We start from the raw sequence: 27416 nt of genomic DNA on the forward strand, positions 1-27416 counted from the left end.
AGAGTACTGGGTTGGAAGCCCAGAGACCTGTTGTTTTATCCTAGCTCTACCAATATCTTTTTGCGCATGTCATCATGGGCTTTAGTTCCCTAAAATAGTTCCATCTGTAAAATAAGATTCTTTGTAAATCCAAGATTCTACACCTTGGCAGGCTATGTGTATTTATTTCAGGTTTAAAACAACTATATTTAACCATTTCCAGGGATAAGGAACATCTTTATTTAAAGAAGCTTTTGTCATTTGGACAGGAATTTTGAATTTTAAATCCTGTTATGGGAAACTAAGCATTATACTTTATCCAAGAAGCATTTCACTAAAATCACTTAGGTAATGATCAAAATTCTATATTTGATATTTTTTTTTATCTTTGGTTAGAACAAAATCAAACCATGTCATTTATAATGCTGTTTGATTACAAAATGATCATCTTTCAATCATGAGGCAAAACTATTCCTTTTCTGAACTTATATATTATTTACAGTGATTCATCAAGTGAATATTCTGATTGGACAGCAGATGCTGGAATAAATTTGCAACCTCCAAAAAGGCAAACGAGACAGGCAACACGGAAAATATGCAGCAGCTCTGAGGAGGAGAATTTGAAGTCACTTGAAGAACGGCAAAAGAAACCTAAACAGACTAGAAAGAAGGTTTGTAAGTTTACAAGTTGTTTTTCTTTTTTTTTTTTTTTTGGTTTTGGCTTTTTCCTTTGATACTTGAATATTTAACAGTAACACTTCACTTTTATCTAAAAATAATATTCCATCTGAGAAACTAAGTAAAATTGTATAAAAGATGTAAAGATTTTTTAAATTTTTTCTGTTGTCAAAAGTAGAGGCTAGAATATTTTCATTATTATTTTAACATTAAATAAATACATTTTGACAGTTGTTTGTTAAAATGTAGTAGAGTTTTTAAAATAAGCCACTGTAGTATAAAAGGATTATTCTTGTCATGTCACCAGTCATAAATTTCTATATATTTTTGACTTGTAAAATGGAAGGATATGATAAATCATGTAGGGCTTCTTCTATTTCTTTATGTTTTCATTTCATCCCAATGATGGTTTTTTTCCCACTATAATTTCATTTGAATGATGTAAAAACTTAATCCACAGAGTTCCTTGAATATTAATTTAAAAATGGATTCTGTATTCATTCTGTAACCTCTTGCTTTAGTAGACAGAATTATCTTCTTGATGGTCATCATTTAATTGGCAAAAAGTTATTGTGTTACTTGTATTTGAATTCCTTTGATAATACTAAGGACATGAAGAGTAAAATTTGTGGTTTTTAGATAGTATATAGTGTCATATTATCTGTCAGCCAAAATTGAACAACATGTTACTTACTTGGTTGTTTTATTGGTACAAATGTTATGCATAATTAATTGGTAAAAGAAAATGTTTAAAATTTGTATATTTTGTGTTTTATTATAACCTGATGTTTTTAACATTTTCTACCTGCTATTTTTTCTACAACTGTCCATATATTTACAGTTTATATGTTTGTGAACTATATTTTAGAAAGGAGGACTGGTTTCTATGGCAGGTGAGCCCAATGAAGAATGGTTTGCCCCTCAGTGGATCTTGGATACCATACCACGACGTTCCCCGTTTGTCCCACAGATGGGAGACGAGGTAATTGTTTTCTGTTAAATAACGTTTTTCTCTTGGAACCTCAAGAGTACTCACTTTAATATCAGTCTTAGGCCATCCATATTCTCAATTCTATTATAGTTATATGTTCACCATCTTAACTGTGCTGCTCAATTATATATTTATTGTGGACAGTGACTGAATCTTATTAATTTTTGTGTCCTTTGTAGGGCCTGACACAGAGTCTTTAGTATAGTAGATGCTCAATGAACATTGAGATAAATTGATTGGCTTGTGAAGCCATGAAAATAATTGTCTTTATTTTTATCTTAATTGCCACATAGTAGAATTGAGTGGTATTTTGAATCCTAATCAAGTCCTAATACTGTTGTTTTTGCTTTGTTTTTTTGTTTTTGTTTTTTTAAAAGAAGCCCATGCTCAACCTGATAGAAAATATTCTAGAGGATGATCATCACCCCTTTCAATGCTTACGGGAAAGTCATTTCACAAACAAGGCCTTCCTACTGAACCTATGATTGAGTAACAGCCATATTTATGATTGGTCAGTCAAACACTGATTTAAATTCTATACAGTGAAAAATTTTTATTTGATTTTCTTATGAAAATCATGGTAGCATTGTTATATTTTGAGCCCTAGTTGGCTTGTATAGTCTCTGACATATTGACTAATCATTCATTTTTGAATGATTAAATGCTTACCCACAGTTGTCAACTTAAGACCCATAGTAGGAATGTAATATTATCATCGTAATAAAGAAGGAGCAAAACCTTGGAAATGGTTCTAAAAGTCTTGGAACCAATAAAAGTTTTACCAAACATTTCTATAATTGTCTTCTATAGATATTTTGTACCAGAGATAGCTACCAAGTAGCCTTACAATTAAACTATTGCTTATTATAATATCTTTTGATATTATTAAAATGTTTCCTTTCCTGTGTGTCTTCTTGTAACTGTCGGACTTTTGAGCAATGCTCGTTTGTGTGGTTATTTTAGTAAAACGTGCTCTGGATGAATGCTGTATGAAAAAAAACTTAGAAGAGCTTTCTTAGGGGTATATCCAAAAATCACTATTTCTTGTATTTATTGCCTTTTTTTATGGAGGCTTAAGAGAAATAATTTTGAATTAATCTTAGAACAGGGGGACTTCCTGGCGGTCCAGTGGTTAAGAATCCGCCTTCCAATGCAAGGAGTGAAGGTTCAATCCCTGGTCAGGGAACTAAGATCCTGCATGCTAAGGGGCAACTAAGCCTGCTTGCCACAGCTACTGAGACCGCATGCCACAACTAGAGAGCCTGTGTCCCGCAACTACAGAGCTCATGCGCTCTGGAGCCTGTGCACCACAACTAGAGAGCCCATGCACTGCAACTAGAGAGAAGCCCACATGCCACAGCAAAAGATCCCATGTGCTGCAACTAAGACCCAATACAGCCAAAAATAAATAAATAAATAAATAAATAAATAAATAAGCAAATAAATATTAAAAAAAATCTTAGAACAGAATAAGTATCTGTATACTCTATGATCTGAGACTCCTCTCTATTTTATAGGACCATATTTACCTTTCCCTTTATTTTGTTAAACTTAGTGCATGATTATATGCTTCAAGACTAATGTGTATTAGGTAATGACAGTTGTTCAGGTAATGGAAAAGGTGTATAAGTGAATCAGACAGTGAAATACGTGAATTAAATAATGTTTTTAAAGAACCCATAAAGGCAGAAACATACTTTTATATAATCAATCTGTTAATGACAGCATTTCTTTTTACTTTTAAGTGTTAAGCCTTCATTATTTTGCCTGGAATATCCCTACCCACAGGTCATTGCCTCTCAAAAATGCTCATTTTTCAAGGTTTAACTTAAATGCCAACTTCTTTTGGATGTTATCCCTACTTACCATTTGCTTGCCACTCCTTCTTCCTGTGCTTTCCCATCTAAATTATTTCTCTCTTATGATACATACTACATTCTGCCTTGTATCATACTCATATATCTACAAGTCTGTCCATATCCTTGAGGGAAAGGATTTTATTTTGATGTCTTACCATAGCACCCAGGGCCTTGTACATACATATTTGATCAATATTTGTTGAGTACTAGAATAAATATATAATAAAGGATATCTGAATAACATGCTTATCATGTTATTGGTAAGCATGGTAATGACTTTTTTTACCACTACAGTTGTGTTTATATACTAATATTTAAACCTTTAAAAACATTTTACTTGTATTTTTAACTATTAGAAATTCTGACTTAGTGTTGATTGGTAGAATATGTCAGTGTATTTTTAAAATCTCCATAGTATGGTATTTTTTACGTTACTTTCTTCTATTTATCTCTACCACCCCTTTAAAAGTATTATAGGAAACATAAGGTTTTTTTTCTTTTTTTAAACACTTTTATTGGAGTATAGTTGATTTACAATGTTGTGTTAGTTTCAGGTGTACAGCAAAGTGAGTCAGTTATACATATACATATATCCACTCTTTTTTTCTTTTTTGATTCTTTTCCGATATACACCATTACAGAGTACTGAGTAGAGTTCCCTGTGCTATACAGCAGGTTCTTATTAGTTATCTATTTTATATATAGTAGTGTGTATATGTCAATCCCTATCTCCTAATTTATTCCTTCCCCCCTTATTCCCTGATAACCATAAGTTTGTTTTCTACATCTGTGACTCTACTTCTATTTTGTAAATAAGTTCATTTGTACCCCCCTTTTTTTTAGATTCCACATATAAGTGGTATCATAATGATATTTGTCTTTCTCTTTCTGACTTACTTCATTTAGTATGACAAATCTAGGTCCATCCATGTTGCTGCAAATGGCATTACTTTGTTCTTTTTTACTGCTGAGTAATATTCCATTATATATATGTACCACATCTTCTTTATCCATTCCTCTGTTGAACATTTAGGTTGCTTCCATGTTGCTTCTGGCTATTGTAAATAGTGCTGCAATGGACATTGGATTGCATGAAACCTAATAAGATTTTGACAAATTACTTCTCTGTGCCCTAGTTTACTCAACTGTACAGTGGGGATAAAGGTATCTACCTTATAGGGCTCTGGGAAGGATTAAATTAAAGGATATTTGTAGGGCACTTAGGATAGTACCTGAGGCATGCTAGTCTCTCTGTCCTTTGTTATTGTTTTTAATCTTTCAAACACCCCTGCCAGCAGAGTGTCTTCTTCATTTGACAGGTGAGCATGTGGAAGGCCAGAGCCACATGGCCTGTAAGGGTGGAACCAACAGCAGTCAGGTCTCCTGACTTCTTCCCTGTCCCCATGGTTGCCTTTGTGTAATGATTGTGGGGTGTTTGGATTAATAATAAATAAAGGAAGCAGAGTGGGAAAAGCACCTACAAAGTAGGCCTGCTCTTTGGAAGGGTGGCATTACTTAAATATTCTACTTGCAATCTGATCTTAAACTTCTCAGGTACAGAGTGCACCCAGGGATATTTAGGGAACATTACTGCAAGGCCATTCGCACTGGCATTGTTCTACCCTGGTGGGCACAGGCTTGGGACAATAAGCTGTATCCAATGTTGGCATTCACTTTGGAAATGTTTGCTGATTGTTTAATCGGATTTGGTATTCTGAGCCTTAAAGGAGGCTAAGATTTTTGTGGTTGGGAGGTGATTTGAACCTGTCAGTATGGTGTGAGGCTGAAAAAAAATTATTGTGGGAAAGAAACTTTTTTTAATGAATCAGAATATGGTAGTGAATGCTGTCCTAAAGAGGTGAACAGTCTTATCAAGCACTTGGATTCATTTTCCTTCCATACCATGCTAGTTCTGATATTATTTCTTACAAAAGAAAAATTTTAATCTGTCTAGAAATTACTGTATTTAGTAGCCTGTGGTTAGAAATATATATATAATGTGTAGGCTATTAAAATGTTGATGCTTTAGAATGTCAATTACAGATTGAAATATATTACTTTAAAATATGACCACTTTTGTGTACATTTGTCATTAGTCTATTTCTTCAGAAATTTATGCAGGTTCTAGGGAGAAGAAGGACTGTGTGTGTTTTTATTATGCAATATTTAGCACAGGGCTACATAGGCATGAGTACTGAATGAACATTATTTGATTATAAGTACCTTTATTGTATATTTTTTTTTCAAAATTATAATTATTTATACTCTTTGTAAACAGAAGAGGACATTTGTAGGAATATCTTGGGACGTATAGAGGTGTTAAATGGGATGCTGCTGTTTAATACCTCATGTTTTTTGTTTCAGCTTATATATTTTAGGCAAGGACATGAAGCTTATGTACGGGCTGTAAGAAAATCAAAAATATACAGCGTTAACCTACAAAAACAGCCATGGAATAAAATGGATCTCAGGGTAAGTTCACCAAATTAATAAGCTATGCAATTGAAGTATCTTGGGAATTGTTATTAGCCTATAGGCTTATTCTCAGTTTCTGGATATCTCACTGTTGATTGTGCAGCCAGGATAAAGTGATGTACCATACTCTTGTACAGCTGAGTGTTATGGGTCACATCTTATGGTTCCCGAAATTTGTATGCCACCTGTTGTCTTGATTATTTGACCTAATTTCCTTCAAGCTTCAGATCCTGTAGTGTATACCATTCTATTGATATAATTGGAGCAAAGCAGTAGTTCCATGGTGTGGATATTTTCCACAGCAGCTTTGTACGTTCTCGAAGCTCTATAAACTGTGACTGCATATGTGGACCACAAACACCCTTGAGATTATGAAAGATTTAAGATATAGTAAATATCATAAATTCTAAGAAACTCATGACTTTGTGGTGCTTTATTTATTTCTTTTGATATAGTACCTATGTAGCTACATGTCATTGAATAAAACAGATATGTTTATTTTTTAGAGAAGGATTTTCTCACTGTAAATACATATTCATTCACTCATTCATACTTATGTAAATACAGACAAAGAGACATAGAGATACATACACCATCATTTCTACTTAGGTTTACATTTGTTTTTGTCGTTTTGTTTTTTCGACACTGAGAACAAGAGACTAAAGGGCAATTTTATGATAGTTTTCCAGGTAAATGAAGGGTTGTTGTGTAATGATGCTTAAAAGGATGCAAGAGAGAATGTATATATTTATTGAAATAAAGATTTGACACTTATAAAAATTGTATTAAAGTTATAAGGTGCTAAAATTTCTTATCAAGTGAGCTTTACATAATCATCTCCTGGGAAACAGGAATGCTACCATCTGTTCTGAATTAGGTGAAAATTGAGGTTTTTGTTCTTGTTTTTTTTTTTTTAGAATCAAAGGAATAAATAAACCATATGATTTCCTACTTTAAATTCTAACCCTGTGGTTATAGGATATTTTAGGAGGCAGCATATATGTGGTATAAGAGCCTGGGCTTTGGAACAAGACCTGAATTTCAATCCCAGCTCTGCTATATACTAATGTGTAACTTGAAACAAGTCACTCTACCCATGAGGCTCAGTTTTGTCATCTGTTAAGTGTGACTAATAATGATGTATAAGGATGGTATTATAAAATAATATTGTAGGCACTCATAAATGTAAGTCCTTTTCCCAAACATATACATAACATGTCCATCTGCCTACCTACAAACTGTATTTCTGCTAGAGGAGTGATTCTTTTCTTTTTTCAAATAGAAATATCACTTTTATTGACAAGATAGGGCCACAATGGGCAGCTCCACAGAACACAAATAAGACAGTCCCAAGACAAGAGTGTAAAATTGCAGCAGACAGGTTAATAATCTTTACCCTCATCCTCTCCCTCAGCACTATCCGCTCCAGCCTCCTCATACTCCTTCTCAAGGGCAGCCATGTACTCACGGGCCTCAGAAAACTCTCTTTCCTCCATGCCCTCACCCACATACCAGTGAACAAAGGCACTCTTGACATACATCAGGTCAAACTTGTGGTCCAGGTGAGCCTTCTTGCCATAGTCGACAGAGAGACATTCCATCAGCAGGGAGGTTAACCCAGAACCAGTTCCCCACCCAAACTGTGGAAAACCAGGAAACCCTGAAGGCCTGTACACTGGTCAGCCAGTGTCCGAGTTTGGTCCAAGACAAGGTCAATGATCTCCTTGCCCATGGTGTAGTGACCTTGGGAATAGTTATTGGCAGCATCTTCCTTGCCTGTGACGATCTGCTCAGGGTGGAAGAGCTGGTGGTAGGTGCCAGTGCAAACTTCATCAGTGATTGTGGGTTCCAGGTCTACAAACGCTGCCCTGGGCACATGCTCTGTCTCACTGAAGAAGGTGCTGAAGGAGTCATCTCCTCCCCCAGTGGTCTTGTCACTTGGCATCTGGTCATCAGGCTGGATGCCATGTTCCAGGCAGTAGAGCTCCCAGCAGAAATTGCTGATCTGGACACCAGCCTGGCCAACATGGATGGAGATGCACTCATGCATGACTGAGACTTGTAGGGTTCCGTGGGGCTGGAGGAGGCGAGAAGACAGCCACAAAGATCTCCCACTGGCAGAATATCAAGGAGTTCTTGGGAGAAGTAGTGACAAGAGGAGTGATTCTTAACCAGCAGAGCAATTTTTAACTCCCCAGAGAAAAACCTGGGGAGTTTTTTCAAAATATATATGACTGAGCTTTATCCCAGACATAGGATATTCATAGGAATTCAATTCCATAGTAGTAGGGTTTAGGAACATGAATTTTAAAAAGGTTCCCAAGGGGATTCTGCTGTTTATCGTTGGTTTATAGCCCTGCCCTAAACTACAAATTGCTATTAAGGGGTCAAGAGCCATGTCTTATTACCTTTAACGCTTAGTGGAGTGCCTAGTATCTGGTGGGTATTAGGATAACTTTTATTTATTTATTTATTTTTATTTTTAAAGTTTTATTGGAGTACAGTTGATTTACGATGTTTCAGATAATTTTTAAATTGTTCAAATAATAATGAAATAATATGCAAATGTTAGGCAATTATTTATATAGAAAGTAATAATTTATTGTTATTCACATGAATAGGAACAAGAATTTGTTAAGATTGTAGGAATCAAATATGAGGTTGGACCACCTACACTGTGCTGCTTGAAGCTTGCATTTCTGGACCCCATTTCAGGCAAAATGACTGGAGAATCTTTTTCCATTAAGTGAGTACCTATCTTGGATTGCGTGTGTGTGTGTATTTTAATCCCTATCATGTATTCTGCAGAGTACAAGTCTTAATGGGAAGGAAAACATGACAGCACTACAGGCTTTAGAGTTTAAAGACCAAGGTTTAATGTTTAATTCTTGCTTTGTATAACTCTTGCTTTGTTTCTCCACTTAATAGCTCCCTATCTATCTTTCTATCTATCTATATCTCAAGTGAAAAACGTACAATGTGAGAGTTGTGGGTTTCACTTTTATCTGGGGACTTACTTAGGACTATAGTCTAGTAGACAGACTCTCAGATAGCTCTGACAATCTGCTCTCAAGAGGTAGGAGGGAATGAGCCAGTGTATATATGATTTTTGGGGGGCTGGGGAATACATATAGTCAAGCATACATTCTGCTAGTTATTGCAAGTCACAAGGATCAGATATCTCAGTTAATGATTTTATTGCTTTTCTATCTATGGGAAGATGGAAGAATCCGGGGTCATTGAAATTCTTCATTACATATGCATCTTAAATATCTAGGGGCCCATATATCCAAAACACAGAATGTTTCATCTTGAATTCCTTTCAGGGTGTGCTGTAGGTCAGCAACTACAGTGGCTAATGACTTGACCCCTGTAGAACTGGAGTGGCAAGCAACATATTTCTGTTTACAGTACACCCCATTGGTCATAAATTCAACCAAGGTTTGGGAAGAATGTCATGACCCATTTGTCCCATGGCATTATGAAGGCTTATTCTTAGGTCAGGCAAGGACTTTGTTGATAGGCCACTCAATGTGCTATTTCTGGATTAGGCTTGGGATCATTAGTTTTACTAGACTCTTATAATCCAGGAAATATTCTCCTTGTTGCTTCTTCCCATATCTAGAGTTGCGCTATTACAATTAATTTTATATGAAACTATGTATGTGATCAAATGCCTCAAGACATTTAAGCATCATTAGTTTTGTTGAAGACCTGGTTACATAACTGGGTAATGTAAGAAACAACTATCTTATAAAATAGGATAAAAATAATATAGCTAGTGATATCGGGCTTCCTTGATGGCACAGTGGTTAAGAATCCACCTGCCAATGCAGGGGACATGGGTTCCAGCTCTGGCCCGGGAAGATCCCACATGCCATGGAGCAACTAAGCCCGTGTGCCACAACTAATGAGCCGCACTGTAGAGCCTGTGAGCCACAAGTACTGAGCCTGCCTGCCACAACTACTGAAGCCCACACACCTAGACCCCGTGCTCCACAACAACAGAAGCCACAACAGTGAGAAACCCGCACACCACATTGAAGAGTAGCCCCTGCTCACCACAAATAGAGAAAGCCCGCATGCTGCAACAAAGAACCAAGGAAGCCAAAAATAAATAAATAATAATAAATAAATAAGTAAGTAAGTAATATAGCTAGTGATATAAATAATGGCATAAGGGAGAGTTGAGGAAGATGGTGGAAGAGCAAGACACGGAGATCACCTTGCTCCCCACAGACACATCAGAAATACATCTACACGTGGAACTGCTCCTATAGAACACCCACTGAATACTGGCAGAAGACCTCAGACATCCCAAAAGGCAAGAAACTGCCCACGTACCTGGGTAGGGCAAAAGAAAAAAGACAAAACAGAGACAAAAGAATACGGATGGGACCTGCACCAGTGAGAGGGAGCTGTGAAGCAGGAAAGGTTTCCACACACTAGGAAGCCCCCTCGTGGGTGGAGACTGCGGGTGGCAGAGGGGGGAAGCTTTGGAGCCAGCCGCAGAGGAGAGCGCAGCAACAGGGGTGTGGAGGGCAAAGCGGAGAGATTCCTGCACAGAGGATCAGTGCCGACCAGCACTCACCAGCCCGAGAGGCTTGTCTGCTCACCCGCCGGGGTGGGCGAGGGCTAGGAGCTGAGGCTCAGGCTTCAGTCGGATCAAAGGGAGAGGACTGGTGTTGGCGGCGTGAACACAGCCTGAAGGGATTAGTGCACCACAGCTAGCCAGGAGGGAGTCTGGGCAAAACTCTGGAACTGCCAAAGAGGCAAGAGACATTTTCCTCCCGCTTCGTTTCCTTTTGTGTGAGGAGAAGGGATTAAGAGCACTGCTTAAAGGAGCTCCAGAGACAGGTGTGAGCCGCAGCTGTCAGTGCAGACTTCACAGACGGGCATGAGGTGGTAAGGCTGCTGCTGCCGCCACCAAGAAGCCTGTGTGCAAGCACAGGTCACTATCCACACCTCCCCGCCCGGGAGGATGTGCAGCCTGCTACTGCCTGGGTCCCGAGATCCAGGGACAACTTCCTGGGGAGAACGCACGGCACGCCTCAGGCTGCTGCAACGTCGTGCCGGCCTCTGCTGCTGCAGGCTTGCCCCACATCTGTACCCCTCCCTCCCCCTGGCCTGAGTGAGCCAGAGCCCCCAAATCACCTGCTCCTTTAACCCTGTCCTGTCTGAGCGAAGAACAGACACCCTCAGGCGACCTACATGCAGAGGCGAGTCCACATCCAAAGCTGAAACCAGGAGCTGTGTGAACAAAGAACAGAAAGGAAAATCCCTCCCAGCAGCCGCAGGAGCAGCAGACTAAATCTCCACAATCAACTTGATGTACCCAGCAACTGCAGAATACCTGAATAGACAACAAATCATCCAAAATTGATGAGGTGGACTTTGAGAGCAAGATTTATTATTTTTTCCACTTTTCCTCTTTTTGTGAGTGTGTATGTGTATCCTTTTGTGGGAGATTTTGTCTGTATAGCTTTGCTTTCACCATTTGACCTAGGGTTCTGTCCATCCGGTTGTTTGTTTTTTCTTTCTTTCTTTCCTTAATTTTTTTTAATAATTATTTTTTATTTTAATAACTTTATTTTATTTTATCTTACTGTATTTTATTTTATTTTATCCTATTTCTTTCTATTTTTTATCCCTTTTATTCTGAGCCGTGTGGATGAAGGCTCTTGGTGCTCCAGCCACGATTCAGTGCTGTGCCTCTGAGGTGGGAGAGCCAACTTCAGGACACTGGTCCACAAGAGACCTCTGAACTCCATGTAATATCAAATGGTGAAAATCTCCCAGAGATCTCCATCTCAACAACAACACCCAGCTTCACTCAACGACCAGCAAGCTACAGTGCTGGATTCCCTATGCCAAACAACTAGCAAGGCAGAAACACAACCCCACCCATTAGCAGAGAGGCTGCCTAAAATCATAATAAGGCCACAGACACCCCAAAACAAACCACCGGACGTGGACCTGCCAACAAAAAAGACAAGATCCAGCCTCATCCACCAGAACATAGGCACTAGTCCCCTCCACCAGGAAGCCTGCACAACCCACTAAAACAACCTTAGCAACCGGGAACAGACACCAAAAAAAGGGGGAATTACTAAACTGCAGCCTGCAAAAAGGAGACACCACACACAGTAAGATAAGCAAAATGAGAAGACAAAAAAACACACAGCAGATGAAGGAGCAAGGTAAAAACCCACCAGACCTAACAAATGAAGAGGAAATAGGCAGTCTACCTGAAAAAGAATTCAGAATAATGATAGTAAAGATGATCCAAAATCTTGGAAATAGAATAGAGAAAATGCAAGAAACATTTATCAAGGACCCAGAAGAACTAAAGAGGAAACAAGCAATGATGAACAACACAATAAATGAAATTAAAAATACCCTAGAAGGGATCAATAGCAGAATAACTGAGGCAGAAGAATGGATAAGTGACCTGGAAGATAAAATAGTGGAAATAACTACTGCAGAGCAGAATAAAGAAAGAAGAATGAAAAGAACTGGGGGCAGTTTCAGAGGCCTCTGGGACAACATTAAACAAACCAACATTCGAATTATAGGGGTTCCAGAAGAAGAAGAGAAAAAGAAAGGGACTGAGAAAATATTTGAAGAGATTATAGTTGAAAACTTCCCTAATATGGGAAAGGAAATAGTTAATCAAGTCCAGGAAGCACAGAGAGTCCCATACAGGATAAATCCAAGGAGAAATATGCCAAGACACATATTAATCAAACTATCAAATTTAAATGCAAAGAAAACATATTAAAAGCAACAAGGGAAAAACAACAAGTAACACACAAGGGAATCCCCATAAGGTTAACAGCTGATCTTTCAGAAGAAACTCTGCAAGCCCGAAGGGAGTGGCAGGACATAGAATTAGAAACGAAAAAGCAGAAGTAACCATGGACACTGCAGAAATACAAAGGATCATGAGAGAGTAGTACAAACAACTCTATGCCAATAAAATGGACAACCTGGAAGAAATGAACAAATTCTTAGAAATGCACAACTGAGATGGAACCAGGAAGAAATAAAAAATGTGAACAGACCAATCACAAGCACTGAAACTGAAACTGTGATTAAAAATCTTCCAACAAACACAAGCCCAGGACCAGACGGCTTCGCAGGCTAATTCTATCAAACATTTAGAAAAGAGCTAACACCTATCCTTCTCAAACTCTTCCAAAATATAGTAGAGGGAGAAACACTCCCAAACTCATTCTACGAGACCACCATCACCCTGATACCAAAACCAGACAAAGATGTCACAAAGAAAGAAAACTACAGGCCAATATCACTGATGAACATAGATGCAAATATCATCAACAAATTACTAGCAAACAGAATCCAACAGCACATTAAAAGGATCATATACCATGATCAAGTTGTGTTTATTCCAGGAATGCAAAGATTCTTCAATATACGCAAATCAATCAACATGATACACTTTACTAACAATGGAGAAAAGCCATATGATCATCTCAATAGATGCAGAGAAAGCTTTCGACAAAACTCAACACCCATTTATGATACAGAGCCTGGAGAAAGTAGGCATATAGGGAACTTTCCTCAAAATAATGAAGGCCATATATGAAAAACCCACAGCCAACATCGTCCTCGTTAGTGAAAAACTGAAACCTCTTCCAGTAAGATTAGGAACAAGACAAAGTTGTGCACTCTCAACACTCTTATGCAACATAGTTTTGGAAGTTTTAGCCACAGCAATCAGAGAAGAAAAAGAAATAAGAGGAATCCAAACTGGAAAAGAAGAAGTAAAGCTGTCACTGTTTGCAGAAGACATGATACTCTACATAGAGAATCCTAAACATGCTACCAGAAAACTACTAGAACTAATCAATGAATTTTGTAAAGTAGCAGTATACAAAATTAATGCACAGAAATCTCTGGCATTCCTATACACTAATGATGAAAAATGTGAAAGTGAAATTAAGAAAACACTCCCATTTACCATTGCAACAAAAAGAATAAAATATTTAGGAATAAACCTGCCTAAGGAGACAAAAGACGGGTACGCAGAAAATTATAAGACACTGATGAAAGAAGTTAAAGATGATACAAATAGATGGAGAGATATACCATGTTCTTGGATTGGAAGAATCAACATTGTGAAAATAACTCTACTACCCAAGGCGATCTACAGGTTCAGTGCAATCCCTATCAAAATACCACTGGCATTTTTCTGAGAACTAGAACAAAATATTTCACCATTTGTATGGAAAAACAAAAGACCCCGAATAGCCAAAGCAATCTTGAGAGTGAAAACTGGAGCTGGAGGAATCAGGCTCCCTGACTTCAGACTATACTACAAAGCTACAGTAATTAAGACAGTATGGTACTGGCACAAAAACAGAAATATAGATCAATGGAACAGGATAGAAAGCCCACAGCTAAACCCACACACATATGGTCACATTATCTTTGATAAAGGAGGCAAGAATATACTAGTGGAGAAAAGACAGACTCTTCAATAAGTGGTGCTGGGAAAACTGCACAGTTACATGTAAAAGTATGAAATTAGATCACTCCCTAACACCATACACAAAAATAGACTCAAAATGGATTAAAGACCTAAATTTAAGGCCAGACACTCTCTAACTCTTAGAGGAAAACATAGGCAGAATGCTCTATTATATAAATCACAGTAAGATCCTTTTTGACCTACCTCCTAGAGAAATGGAAATAAAAACTAAAATAAACAAATGGGACCTAATGAAACTTCAAAGCTTTTGCACAGCAAAGGAAACCATAAACAAGAGCAAAAGACAACCCTCAGAATGGGAGAATATATTTGCAAATGAAGCAAGTGACAAAGGATTTTCTCCAAGATTTACAAGTAGCTCATGCAGCTCAATAACAGAAAAACAAACAACCCAATCCGAAAATGGGCAGAAGACCTAAACAGACACTTTTCCAAATAAGATATACAGATTGCCATCAAACACATGAAAGAATGCTCAACGTCATTAATCATTAGAGAAATACAAATCAAAACTACAATGAGCTATTATCTCACACCAGTCAGAATGGACATCATCAAAAAATCTAGAAACAGTAAATGCTGGAGAGGGTGTGGAGAGAAGGAACACTCTTGCACTGCTGGTGGGAATGTAAATTGATACAGCCACTATGGAGAACAGTATGGAGGTTCCTTAGAAAACTAAAAATAGTACTACCTTACAACCCAGCAATGCCACTCCTGGGCATATACCCTGAGAAAACCATAATTCAAAAAGAGTCATGTACCAAAATATTCATTGCAGCTCTATTTACAATAGCCAGGGCATGGAAGCAACCTGTGTCCATCATTGGATGAATGTATAAAGAAGATGTGGCACATATATACAATGGAATATTACTCAGCCATAAAAAGAAATGAAATTGAGTTATTTGTAGTGAGGTGGATGGATCTAGAGTTTGTCATACAGAGTGAAGTAAGTCAGAAAGAGAAAAACAAATACCTTATGCTAACACATATATATGGAATCTAAGAAAAAAAAAGAAAAAAAGAAAGATCATGAAGAACCTAGGGGTAAGACAGGAATAAAGACACAGACCTACTAGAGAATGGACTTGAGGACATGGGGAGGGGGAAGGGTAAGCTGTGACAGAGTGAGAGAGTGGCATGGACATATATACACTACCAAACGTAAAATAGATAGCTAGTGGGAAGCAGCCGCATAGCACAGGGAGATCAGCTTGCTGTTTTGTGACTACCTAGAGGGGTAGGATAGGGAGGATGGGAGGGAGGGAGACGCAAGAGGGAAGACATATGGGAATATATATATATAACTGATTCACTTTGTTATAAAGCAGAAACTAACACACCATTGTAAAGCCATTTTACTCCAATAAAGATGTTTAAAAAAAGGAGAAAAAAAAAGCAAGCAAAAAACAACCCCAATAAACATACACTGTAATAAAGAAAATAAAATACTTTATGCAAATATTAAAAAAATAATGTCATAAGTAAATACTTAAGCCAAACAGATCAAACAGATGGGGTTTAATTTAAGTAAAGGCATTCACTGGGACCTTGAGATTTGCAACATTTTGCTCAGTACCTCCACATTAAGCATATATTCCTGGATGTTTAGAAAGTAACTTATACTGTTATATCTGTATACTGAATAATATGTACTTTACTTTCTCCTCAGGTATCATGACATGCCAGATGTCATTGACTTCCTTGTGCTACATCAGTTTTATAATGAAGCCAAAGAAAGGAACTGGCAGATTGGTAAGTATAGAATTCTCACTGAATAATTATTGTTTGAAGTAGAGTAAGTAACTTTTAAACCAATTTAACAGAAAGAAACCAGTAGACTGAAAAAGCTGTTAGCCAAATTAGAAAAATTAAATTAAATTTTTCTTTTCAGTTACATTTCAGTGATTTTATGAACATTGTAAGTGGCATAAAACCTTTTCTGTGAATACCTACTCTATTAGAATACAAATCTGTATTAAAAAGAAAATCTTGAAATGTCAATGGCCATGAAATGGAGTACTTAACACTTGGGCTCTTAACAGACCTTTACTGATTGTGGTTTTCTCTCTCCTTTGTCTTCCTCTCTGCCCCCCCACCCCCTCTCCGTCTCCTTCTTCTTCCTCTTCTACCTCTTTCTATCTACTCCTCTGCCCGCCTCCTCTCTCACTCTCCTCCACTCCCTTTTTCTCCCTTTCTCTCTTTCCCCTTCTTATTCTCTCCCCCTCTATTCCTCCCCCTTCACTAGCTGTTTAATGTTGGGCAAGATTTTGACCTCTCTCTGCCTCAATTCCATTATCTGTAAAATGTGAATCACATCAGAATCTACCTATAAGGTCGATATGAATAAAATGGTGCCTGACACAGAGCAAACACTATGTTATTATCTGCTATTAGTACTTTAAATTCTCCTTTCTTATGTGGGAGAAACATTTTTGTCCACGTGGTTGGTTTTGTATTCCTTAGCCATTTAGAGGTACAAAACTAGTATGAAGGGATTTTTAAAAACAAAATGGTGAAACAAAAAATAGAAGAAACCACTGTAGTATCATATGTGCAGTACAAAAAGCAGTATGTCTAATGATCCCAAGTAATTGATAAAAGTTAAATTATATGCGGTAATATGTGATTTATTTCAGAATAATTATTAGCATTTGGAAATCAAAATCCTTGAAGAGGGTAAAATATAAAATTCACATATATGGAAAACTCAGATTGAAACTTCTAATATTGCTGGATACAATGCTGCTTCTGTATTCAACAAAAACTAGCAGTTTAGAGTGGGAACAGAGTGATTATTCTCAAGAGCACTCTTAAGAATTTCTAAAAACATTGTAGGTGATAGATTCCGCAGTATAATAGATGATGCCTGGTGGTTTGGGACCGTGGAGAGTCAACAGCCTTTTCAACCAGAGTATCCTGATAGTTCTTTCCAGTGTTACAGTGTTCAGTAAGTATATTTACTGATATAATACTTTAGTACTATATGGACTTTCTATAAACCCTACCTTACCTAGCCTTATAAGACTTGTACCTGTAAGGAAGTAATCATAGTACCTTTAAGGAAGGAATTTGGTGATAAACCTTTTGGTCCAATATGCATGCTAACACAAAGCAGGAACTGAAGACTTATTTCTGCCTCCCTTATTCCTGTATTTTCTCTTAAGTATTTCTATTTTAGACAAGAATTACAATTATTATTTCATGAAGAATACTGAAATCAATTCAGTGTTTAATTGTTACAGCTGGAATATAATACTGAATATTTACATAGTCTTTTATTTAATGGTATGAATTCTAGACAGGAGTGACTGCATTATTTTTGGATATACTGTTTGTCTACAATTTACTTTTGCTCTTCATGAAATACCAGAGTTGTAAGATTCCTAATAAATAAAGTTTTCTTCTCAAGAATGATAGAACAAATGTTTATTCTATGAAGATTGACTTTTGGTCTCCATATTGTAGATAAAAGGGAATAATAAACTTTTGGAGAAGCTATAATACTCAACCTGTTAGAATAAAGTAGGTAATCTCATAGAAAGAAGTGATCTATTAAATCGACTTTTTTAACCTGAAAGGAATTTTCCAAAGAGATCTTTTTATTCCGTACCCTGGCTTAGCATTGAACGTATGCTTGGTTGCAATTAAAAAAAAAAAAAAGCCCAGCAGAACTAAGAGTAAGCTTATGACTCTCTTTCATATTGATGGGCCATGTTTTCTCTATTAGAGGCTTATTATTATCTTTGTGTAAGCAAAGTTGTACTTCAAGGAAACTGTATTGTCCCTTTACAGATTTCACCCACAAGAAGTAATGCAAATTATGCTAGTATATAAAGTGTCACCTGAATTTGATTTGTATCTTGTTATTTTTTAATAGCTGGGACAATAACGAGAGAGAAAAGATGAGTCCCTGGGATATGGAGCCAATTCCAGAAGGAAGTAAATATGCTTTTAAAAAATGAATTATAATTTTTCTAAAAGAAAAATGACAATAGAATGATTCTAGAAACTAATTATTTCTGATTTTTCACTTTATGCGTAGCTGCCTTTCCAGATGAAGTTGGTGCTGGTGTTCCTGTGTCCCAGGAGGAATTGACTGCTTTGCTATACAAACCTCAGGAAGGAGAGTGGGGGGCTCATTCCAGAGATGAGGAATGTGAACGAGTTATTCAGGGCATCAACCACCTTCTTTCCCTGGGTATGGTGAATGTGAAAGAATATTAGGAAGATGGGAAGAAATAAGGAAAACCAGCAGAATTATAAGTTCTGTAAAAGGAAATGCATTTTCTCACTGTATACTTTTAACTCAAGAGGCACGGTGATTCTAGTTTTAATAATAACATTTTTATTTGCTTGGCCAAATTAATGACTGGCAAACTTTTTCAGTTCTGAGGCTATAATAGTGAAGGCAGCCATATAGGTGTCTTTTACTTTCTTGAGTCGTTTTGGCTTTCTAGCTATTCCCTGAGCTAAGTTTGGATCGATTTTTTGGTAAAGACAGTGGGTGCAGTAATATATTTTACTCCATGACTACTTATATTTTCTGAAGTATATCACAAGACATTTGACATTTATCCAGAAAAGACATACATTTGAAGTTAAACACAGTTCCCCTTTAATTTTGTTTTGTTTTTACCTGATTTGAACCAGTGTATCATGAATGATTGATTCATAGATATAATGTCCAAATAAAAAGAATAACATTATAATAGTATTGGTCTAGTTTTTGCATAATTGAATCATCAGCATTTTAGAAATGTAGTATTATATCACCCACCCTTCTTGTTTATATGTGTTTTTGTTTGTTAACATGAAATGTTAGTGTTCTTTATAATTGTCTTTTTTTATTTTGTAAATGTAGATTTTGCCAGCCCTTTTGCTGTTCCAGTGGATCTCAGTGCCTATCCCTTGTATTGTACTGTAGTTGCTTATCCAACTGACCTCAACACCATCAGGCGGAGACTTGAAAATCGCTTTTACAGGTCTATTTAGTTTTTATCATTTCCTAAAAGCTTGTATAGTTTTATATCTTTTGCTTTCTTTTTTGCATAATGATACACTGAGATCTTTGTTTTCATAGTGTAAAATAACTGTTTAGAAGACCCGCTCCAAAATTTCTCCTGAAAATTTGGAACACTGATTTCCCTTTATTCAGTAGATTTTCACTCTTCCAGGGTAAGAAGGGGGTATGGACAGGGAGGAAATTATGACTAGCACAAGTCACATATGAAACAAAAACTACAGTTAATTTTAGCTTATTAAAGGCAGATTAAGTAGTTTGTGGATTCATCCTGATTATGGTGCTCCAGGAACTTGGAGCATGTTTTAAATACCCTGTTGGGGAATTAGGCATTAGTTAATTAGATTTAATTACCAGCCCCAAAATGTGTATAGAAAAAGCCAAGTTATTTTTTCCTTGGGTTTGGTTGGGAGTGGGGTGATTATGGGAAGGCAGTGGAGGGCAGCTTTTGGTAACTCTCTCACCCTAGAGTCTACTGTATCCTAACCACAATTATTCCATGAAATGGTTATAAATATAACAAGTTGGGTGTATTTTATATCTTTACCTATAATTTCATTCAATAATATATATCATAAAAGCAATGAGATAGGGGCCTCCCTGGTGGCGCAAGTGGTTGAGAGTCCGCCTGCCGATGCAGGGGATACGGGTTCGTGCCCCGGTCTGGGAGGATCCCATATGCCGCGGAGCGGCTGGGCCCGTGAGCCATGGCCGCTGAGCCTGCGCGTCCGGAGCCTGCGCGTCCGGAGCCTGTGTTCCGCAACGGGGGAGGCCACAACAGTGAGAGGCCCGCATACCGCAAAAAAAAAAAAAAAAAAAAAAAGCAATGAGATAAAAATCTGTCCTTTTTGTTCTTTGCTTTTCTCTGAAAAATGAAACATTCTTCTGTTGATTTATCAAAGCAGTATTTGTTTATTTTTATTACTTTGACCTTGGTCAAATCACTATTTACCCACAATGTTGTGGGTTAGTTCTTTTCCATGTTTTCATATCCAAGTTTATAGTCCAATGGTTCTGAACTCTTGCCTGTGCTTCAAATACTCTAACTATATACCTTTATTAGTGCACATTAGTCACACACATATATTGAGTCACATAAATATATTTGAACACCTTTGACATGTCATGATTAAATGCCTAGTTGTTCTATGTTGTCTAATCCTAGAATAGACTTTAAATGTATGAACCAAGAGTAACAGGGTATTTTTTCTTTCATAGGAGAATATCAGCATTAATGTGGGAAGTACGCTACATTGAGCATAATGCTAGGACTTTCAATGAGCCAGACAGTCCTATAGTTAAAGCAGCCAAAATTGTAACTGATGTCTTACTTCGATTTATTGGGTAAGAAGAAGTTTTATCTCCCACAGAGGCTGACTTCTGACTTCTAAAATTTATTGAAATGTATTTTAACTTATCTGTCTTCTCAGGGATCAGAGCTGTACTGATATACTGGATACTTATAATAAAATTAAAGCAGAAGAGCTAAACAGTACTGATGCAGAGGAGGTAAGAATCACAGCATGATTAGTAGGCATGAATTCCTTTTCTGTCATTTAAAGTACAATAAGTATTATATGTAAATGTTAAAACTAACTATGAACAGTGAAGCTGATTTCTGAAAGCTGACTGAACACTTGCATTTTTTGTATTAAACTCTTTAACCTATATGTAGGTAATATATACCAAAAATATAGTGGTGCTACAGTCAGAGAGAGGTGGTCAGTCATCCTTTTTGACATAGTGGGTTTCAGTGATGAGAAATCAATACTTTATTTTCCAGCCCTTGGAAACAGGACAAAGCACTAATCAGTGTTTTAAAAGAATGGTTAGTTGATGGAAGTTTTAGTATGGATTAATTTTCTACACAGTATATATAAAATTTTAAAGTATTTTATAATTTTAAACTTGAAAGTCTACATTTTTAGTAGTTTCATGGAATTGCTATTTGATTTCCTTTATGAAAATTTGCAAACATAAACCAGTTTTTCTTAATGAAATGGAATTAGTATTGTCAGTAGACCTGCATGTATCTTATTTCCCCACCCAGTCATATCCCTAATTTACATTAAGCTATTTGTGACTAGAGGCCATGATAGAGAGAAGCAAAAACCAAGATAAGAGGCTTAAACAGTAATGAAAAGTGATAATTCAAAAATATTTAATGGAAAACAATTCATCCCGGAGATGAGTGACTCAAATATGCTGGATTTTATTGCAGTGGCTATTATTTTTTATTTTATTTTTTTGGCGGTATGTGGGCCTCTCACTGTTGTGGCCTCTCCCGTTGCGGAGCACAGGCTCCGGACACGCAGGCTCAATGGCCATGGCTCACGGGCCAAGCCGCTCCGCGGCATGTGGGATCCTCCCAGACCGGGGCACGAACCCGTGTCCCCTGCATCGGCAGGCGGACTCTCAACCACTGCGCCACCAGGGAAGCCCTGCAGTGGCTATTATTGTACAGAGGTATTTTACATGTTTATATTTTCTGTACTGTTAATTCCCAGAATGGTAAATCTCCAGTGTTTTTATTTTTACTTTTTATTTATTTTTCCCTAGTGTTTTTAAATTTTACAAAAATGTATTTGACTATAAAATGTTGTAAGTATTATTGAAGTTAAATGTTATTTACATATTAAGGAAAACTCAGATATGCCAATTAGATATTATCCTCCTGAAACTAATGAAAAATTTATCATTCTTATTCCTGATATTTTCTCTGACCTTTCATATAAATGCATTTTGATTAAGAATTTGATGTAGCAAGAATACCTCTTCAAAGTAGTATTACTTGGATTAGAATAGGAAATTAAAGTAAAATGTAATTCAGCAACCTCATTTTTCCTTTCTTCCTCCCTCCCTCCCTCTCTCCCTTCCTCCCTCCCTCCCTCCCTTCCTTCCTTTCTTTCAACATTTAAGTTCTACTCTTTAAGTAAATTGCAGTTATACAATACAGTGTTATCAATTATAGTCACCATGGCTTACATTAGATCCTTATATATTCAGACCTTATTCATCTTCTAGCTGGAAGTTTGTATCCTTTTACCACCCTCTCCATATCCCCACCCCCCACCATCTGGTCCACCACCCAACCGATTTTCTGTACTCTGTTTCTATGAGTTTGACTTTTCCTTTTTTTTAAGATTCTACATATGAGTGATACCATGCAGTATTTGTCTTTCTTTGTCTGACTTATTTCACTTAGCATAATGCCCTCAAGGTCCATCTGCATTGTCACAAATGGCAGACTTACCTTCTTTCTTAAGGCTGAATAATATTCCATTGTGTATATATATACACCATGTCTTCTCTGTCCATTCATCTGTTGACAGACAGATTGTTTCCATATCTTAGCTATTGTGAATAATACTGCAATGAACGTGGGAGTACTTTATATCTTTGATATCTTGTTTTTATTTCCTTTAGATATATACCCAGAAGTGAGATTGCTGGATCATATGGTAGTTCTGTTTTTAATTTTTTGAGGAACCTCCATACTGTTTTCCATAGTGGCTGTACCAATTTACATTCCTACCAACAGTGCACAAGGACTCTCTTTTCTCCACATCCTCACCAGCACTTGTTATTTCTTTGTCTATTTGATAATAACCATTCTAACAGGTGTGAGGTGATATTTCACTGTGGTTTTCATTTGCTTTTCCCTGATGATTAGTGATGTTGAGTGCCTTTTCATGTACCTGTTGGCTGTTTGGATGTCTCCTTTGGAAAAATGTCTATTCAGTTTCTCTACCTATTTTTTAATTGGATTATTTGTTCTTTTGCTATCAAGTTGTTTATATCTTTTGGATATTAACCCCCTATGAAATATATGATTTGCAAATATTTTCTCCCATTTGGTACATTGCCTTTCATTTTGTTGATGGTTTTCTTTACTGTGCAGAAGTAGTAGTCAAGTAGTCCCACTTGTTTATTTTTGCTTTTGTTGCCTTTTATTACCTTTGGATTTTGTCACATCCAAAAACATCATTGCCAAGACAAATGTCAAGCAGCTTACCCCTCTGTGTTTTCTCTTAGGAGTTTTTGTTGTTGTTGTTGTTTTGTTTTGTTTACGGTACGCGGGCCTCTCACTGTTGTGGCCTCTCCCATTGTGGAGCACAGGCTCCAGACGTGCAGGCTCAGCAGCCATGTCACACGGGCCCAGCCTCTTCGCGGCATGTGGGATCTTCCTGGACCAGGACACGAACTCGTGTCCCCTGCATCGGCAGGTGAACTCTCAACCACTGTGCCACCAGGGAAGCCCTCTCTTAGGAGTTTTATGGTTTCATGTCTTACATCCAAGTCCTTAATCCATTTTGAGTTCTGTTTAATGTATGGTGTAAGATAGGTGTCCAGTTCCATTCTTTTGCAGGTGGATATCCAGTTTTCCCAGCACAATTTATTGAAGAAACTATCCTTTCCCTATTTTATATTCTTGGCTCTTCTGTTGTAAATTAATTGACCAATATGCATGGGTTTATTTCTGTGCTCTATTCTGTTCCATTGATCTCTGTGTTTTATGTCAATATCATACTCTTGTGATTACTATATATTTGTAACATAGTTTGGTATCAGGAGGTGTGATGCCTCCAGCTTTGTTCTTCTTTCTCAAGATTGCTATTAGAATTCCTTTATATGGTTCCATATGAATTTTAAGATTATTTTCTATTTCTGCAAAAAATGCTGTTGGAAATTGTGCTGAATCTGTATATTGCTTTAAGTAGTACAAACATTTTAACGATATTAATTTTCCCAATCCATGTGCATGGACTATCTTTCCACTTATTTGTGTATTCTTCTGGTTCATCAATGTCTTATAGTTTTCAGTGTCCAGATCTTTCAACTCCTTGGTTAAATTTATTCCTAGGTATTTTATTCTTTTTGATGCAATTATAAATGGCATTATTTTCTTAATTTCTCTTTCTGATAGCCCATTATTAGTGTATAGAAACACAACTTATTTTTGTATATTGATTTTGTATCCTTCAACTTTACTGAGTTTGTTGATTAGTTCTAGCAGTTTTTTGGTGGAGTATTTAGAGTTTTCTATGTGTAATATTATGTCATCTGCTAACAGAGACAGTATTACTTCTTCCTTTTTAATTTGGATGTCTTTTGTTTTTCTTGACTAATTGTTCTAGCTAGGACTTCCAATACTATGTTAAATAAAATAAAAGAGTGGGCATCCTTGTCTCGTTCCTGATCTTAGAGGAAAAGCTTTTGGGTTTTTTCCATTGACCATGAAGTTAGCTGTGAGTTTGTCATATATGGCCTTTATTATGTTGAAATAAAATCTATACCTATTTTGTTATACCTTTTGGATATTAACCCCACAGGGAGTTTTTATCATGGATGGATGTTGCTCACCTCAGAATGGCACTCTGGGTTAGAATAGAAAATTAAAGTAAAATGTAATTCAGCAATTTTAGAAAGGGAAACCAATGGCTCATGAGCTACTTTGCTTTTTTTAAAAAAAAAATTATTTGGGTATAGTTGATTTGCAATGCTGTGTTAATTTCAGGTGTACAGCAAAGTGAATCTGTTATACATATGCATATACATATATCCACTTTTTTTTAGATTATTTTCCCATATAGGCCATTACAGAGTATTGAGTACAGTTCCCTGTGCTAGACAGTAGGTCCTTATTAGTTATCTATTTTATATATAGTAGTGTGAATATGTCAATCCCAATCTTCCAGTTTATCCCTCCCCCACCGTTACCCGCCTGGTAACCATAAATTTATTTTCTACATCTGTAACTCTATTTCTGTTTTGTAGATAAGTTCATTTGTAGCCGTTTTCTAGATTATCCGAGGCATTACCAATGTGCTTCACCATCACCAAGTTAATAGTGGTGTGTGGGCCTTGCCTCTTTGTATTAAAAAACTAACCCTCAGAGGGATACTTAACTGAATCTTATGTTTTAATACACATTCATATTTTCCCTATAGAAAAGAGATGTATTTCTTGAAGTAGCAAAATATTAATCATGAGTAATTCATGATTATAGTATATTAAATTAACATGTCATATAAAATAATTTTTTTAAAAAAATACTAACATTTAGGTACAACTTTAGATACCAATCATTGTACTTTCCCCCTCACTTCCTATTCTGATTTAAAGAGAAACCTCATTTACTCTTCTTCTCCCAGTATATTTTCCAACTTGTATATAGCATGTAGGTGAAGTTTGGAGTGAGTCTCCCTCCCACCTTTGTTCTGTTGCCTGGTCCAATGAGGGAGTTAACTGATTATATTTGTCATTTCTTTGTAAATTTTATCTAATTTGTAAGACTAATTTATAAACTTAATATCTTCTCCCACTCTTCCATTTTAATTTTAGGATACAGAAATGGTTGATTTAGATTCAGATGGTCCTGGTACTTCATCTGGAAGAAGGGTAAGTGGATAAATGAACTGCAGATAAGAAAAAATTCAGGCTTCCTGTGTCAGGGATCCCTAAGACCAACTCCACATATTTGCAGAATTGCTAGAAAGACTTATGGAACTCAGTATATATACTTGTTAACTCATTGCTAAGGTTTATGACAGTGACACAGTAAGGATACACAGCTGGATCACAGGGAAAAAGATACAGACAGAGTCTGGAGGAATCCATGTGCAGTTGTCTTTATGTTCTCTCTCTCCTCTGAAGGGCCACACAGAGTACATTCTTTCCCCACAGTGAAAATATAGCAACATGTGTGTGATTAGAGACTGAGCTCCCAAAGAATTTATTGGGAGCTTGTTATGTAAACCCCATCTAGCTAGCACATGCCAAGATTCCAGACTCCCAGAAAGCAGGAAAGCATAGGAAATGTACAGGCAAGTGAATGTTCAACACAAGTGACATTCTTTGTACAAACAGTGTGGGCACAGTAAACCACCTTTATTACTTAGGAAAGAGTTCAAGTACCAAGTTCTTAGACGCCAGTCAAGGGCCAACCTTATAAGCAAGCCCTGCTATAGATAGCCTCAGGCCTGTTATGTTAACTCTGTTCTGCACACTTCTCCTCTATGATAATTAGACAAACATTTGTTGTATATAAGGAAAATGTTTCCTTTCAAATACTGAAACAGATTGTGTAAAAATGGCATCAAATAGTAAAGGCAAGAATATATTATGACCACAAAGGATTTACTTAAGAATATATATATTGTTCAAGTGTTATTTTAAGAAAATTACGGTGCCATTGTCAAATATTCTTAACTAGCGGCAAAGACTAAGGTATTAAAATTATTGACCTTGTAGATTTTCTTAAAGTGAGAATTCAGAATGCTAGAATTCTTGCTGTTTCTAAGAATATAATATCCAGTTTTTATTTGTTTATATTTTTGCCAGGGAGAATGATGTTTAATCTAAACTAAGAAACTTTTAAATAGCAGCTGCTCTATCTTATATAGATATATATTAACATAGGAAGACAGGAGAAAATCAATGAAGACTTAAGGAAAGAGCTTTTAGATATAATTCTTTTAAAATCTACAGGTCAAATGCCGAGGCAGAAGACTGTCTTTAAAGTGTAATCCTGATGCTTGGAGAAAACAATGCACAGAACTGTTGGGCCTCATTTATGAACGTGAAGACTCAGAGCCATTTCGACAGCCATCTGATCCTCTTTCCTACCCAGTAAGTATAGTTATTTAAATAATTACCAATATGTAATTTCCCATAAATGTCCATGCTAAGTTCTAGTTAAGAGCCCTTTCCCCCCCTTCTTCCTTCCTTCCTTCTTCCTTCTTTGTTTGTGTATCTTTGAATTGTGAAAGTGGGTAGTGTGATTAGTCATGACTTTTTAAAATGCCTGACATGTACTTTGTAAATTACACAGTTGTAAACCAAATTTTAATCTAAACATCTTTGAATTTCCTTGCTGCTTTTATTTTGCAT

General features: G+C 36.7%; 2 protein-coding genes across 3 annotated transcripts in view; one reads left to right on the forward strand and one right to left on the reverse strand.

The window, feature by feature from the left end:
• The window catches only part of BRWD3 (bromodomain and WD repeat domain containing 3), a 128301-nt gene that overhangs the window by 86005 nt on the left and 14880 nt on the right, over positions 1-27416 (forward strand). For both annotated transcript variants that reach the window (XM_060086358.1, XM_060086359.1), the window contains exons 23-35: positions 482-650; positions 1526-1639; positions 5872-5979; positions 8604-8728; positions 16173-16255; positions 17339-17450; positions 18381-18442; positions 18546-18701; positions 19365-19485; positions 20742-20867; positions 20954-21032; positions 25869-25925; positions 27015-27155. In XM_060086358.1, coding sequence (XP_059942341.1) covers positions 482-650; positions 1526-1639; positions 5872-5979; positions 8604-8728; positions 16173-16255; positions 17339-17450; positions 18381-18442; positions 18546-18701; positions 19365-19485; positions 20742-20867; positions 20954-21032; positions 25869-25925; positions 27015-27155 — 1453 coding nt within the window. The remainder of the gene's footprint in view (positions 1-481; positions 651-1525; positions 1640-5871; positions 5980-8603; positions 8729-16172; positions 16256-17338; positions 17451-18380; positions 18443-18545; positions 18702-19364; positions 19486-20741; positions 20868-20953; positions 21033-25868; positions 25926-27014; positions 27156-27416) is intronic.
• Positions 7265-8047, reverse strand: LOC132482690 (tubulin alpha-1C chain-like). The gene is made up of 2 exons (XM_060088009.1): positions 7691-8047; positions 7265-7553 (listed from the first exon to the last, which is right to left on the reverse strand). Exons 1-2 carry the CDS (start codon positions 8030-8032, stop codon positions 7365-7367), a joined length of 531 nt encoding a protein of 176 aa, XP_059943992.1. The 5' UTR covers positions 8033-8047; the 3' UTR covers positions 7265-7364.

This window comes from Mesoplodon densirostris, chromosome X, assembly GCF_025265405.1.
Source record: "Mesoplodon densirostris isolate mMesDen1 chromosome X, mMesDen1 primary haplotype, whole genome shotgun sequence".
Lineage (NCBI taxonomy): Eukaryota > Metazoa > Chordata > Mammalia > Artiodactyla > Ziphiidae > Mesoplodon > Mesoplodon densirostris.

Excerpts from the sequence above, each read along its gene's own strand:
- LOC132482690 (XM_060088009.1), bottom strand. The coding sequence starts at position 8,032 with ATGCATGAGTGCATCTCCATCCATGTTGGCCAGGCTGGTGTCCAGATC. Across the intron at positions 7,554-7,690 it reads GCAAGGAGATCATTGACCTT|AAGGCTCACCTGGACCACAA; the intron begins GTCTTGGACCAA and ends GACTATGGCAAG.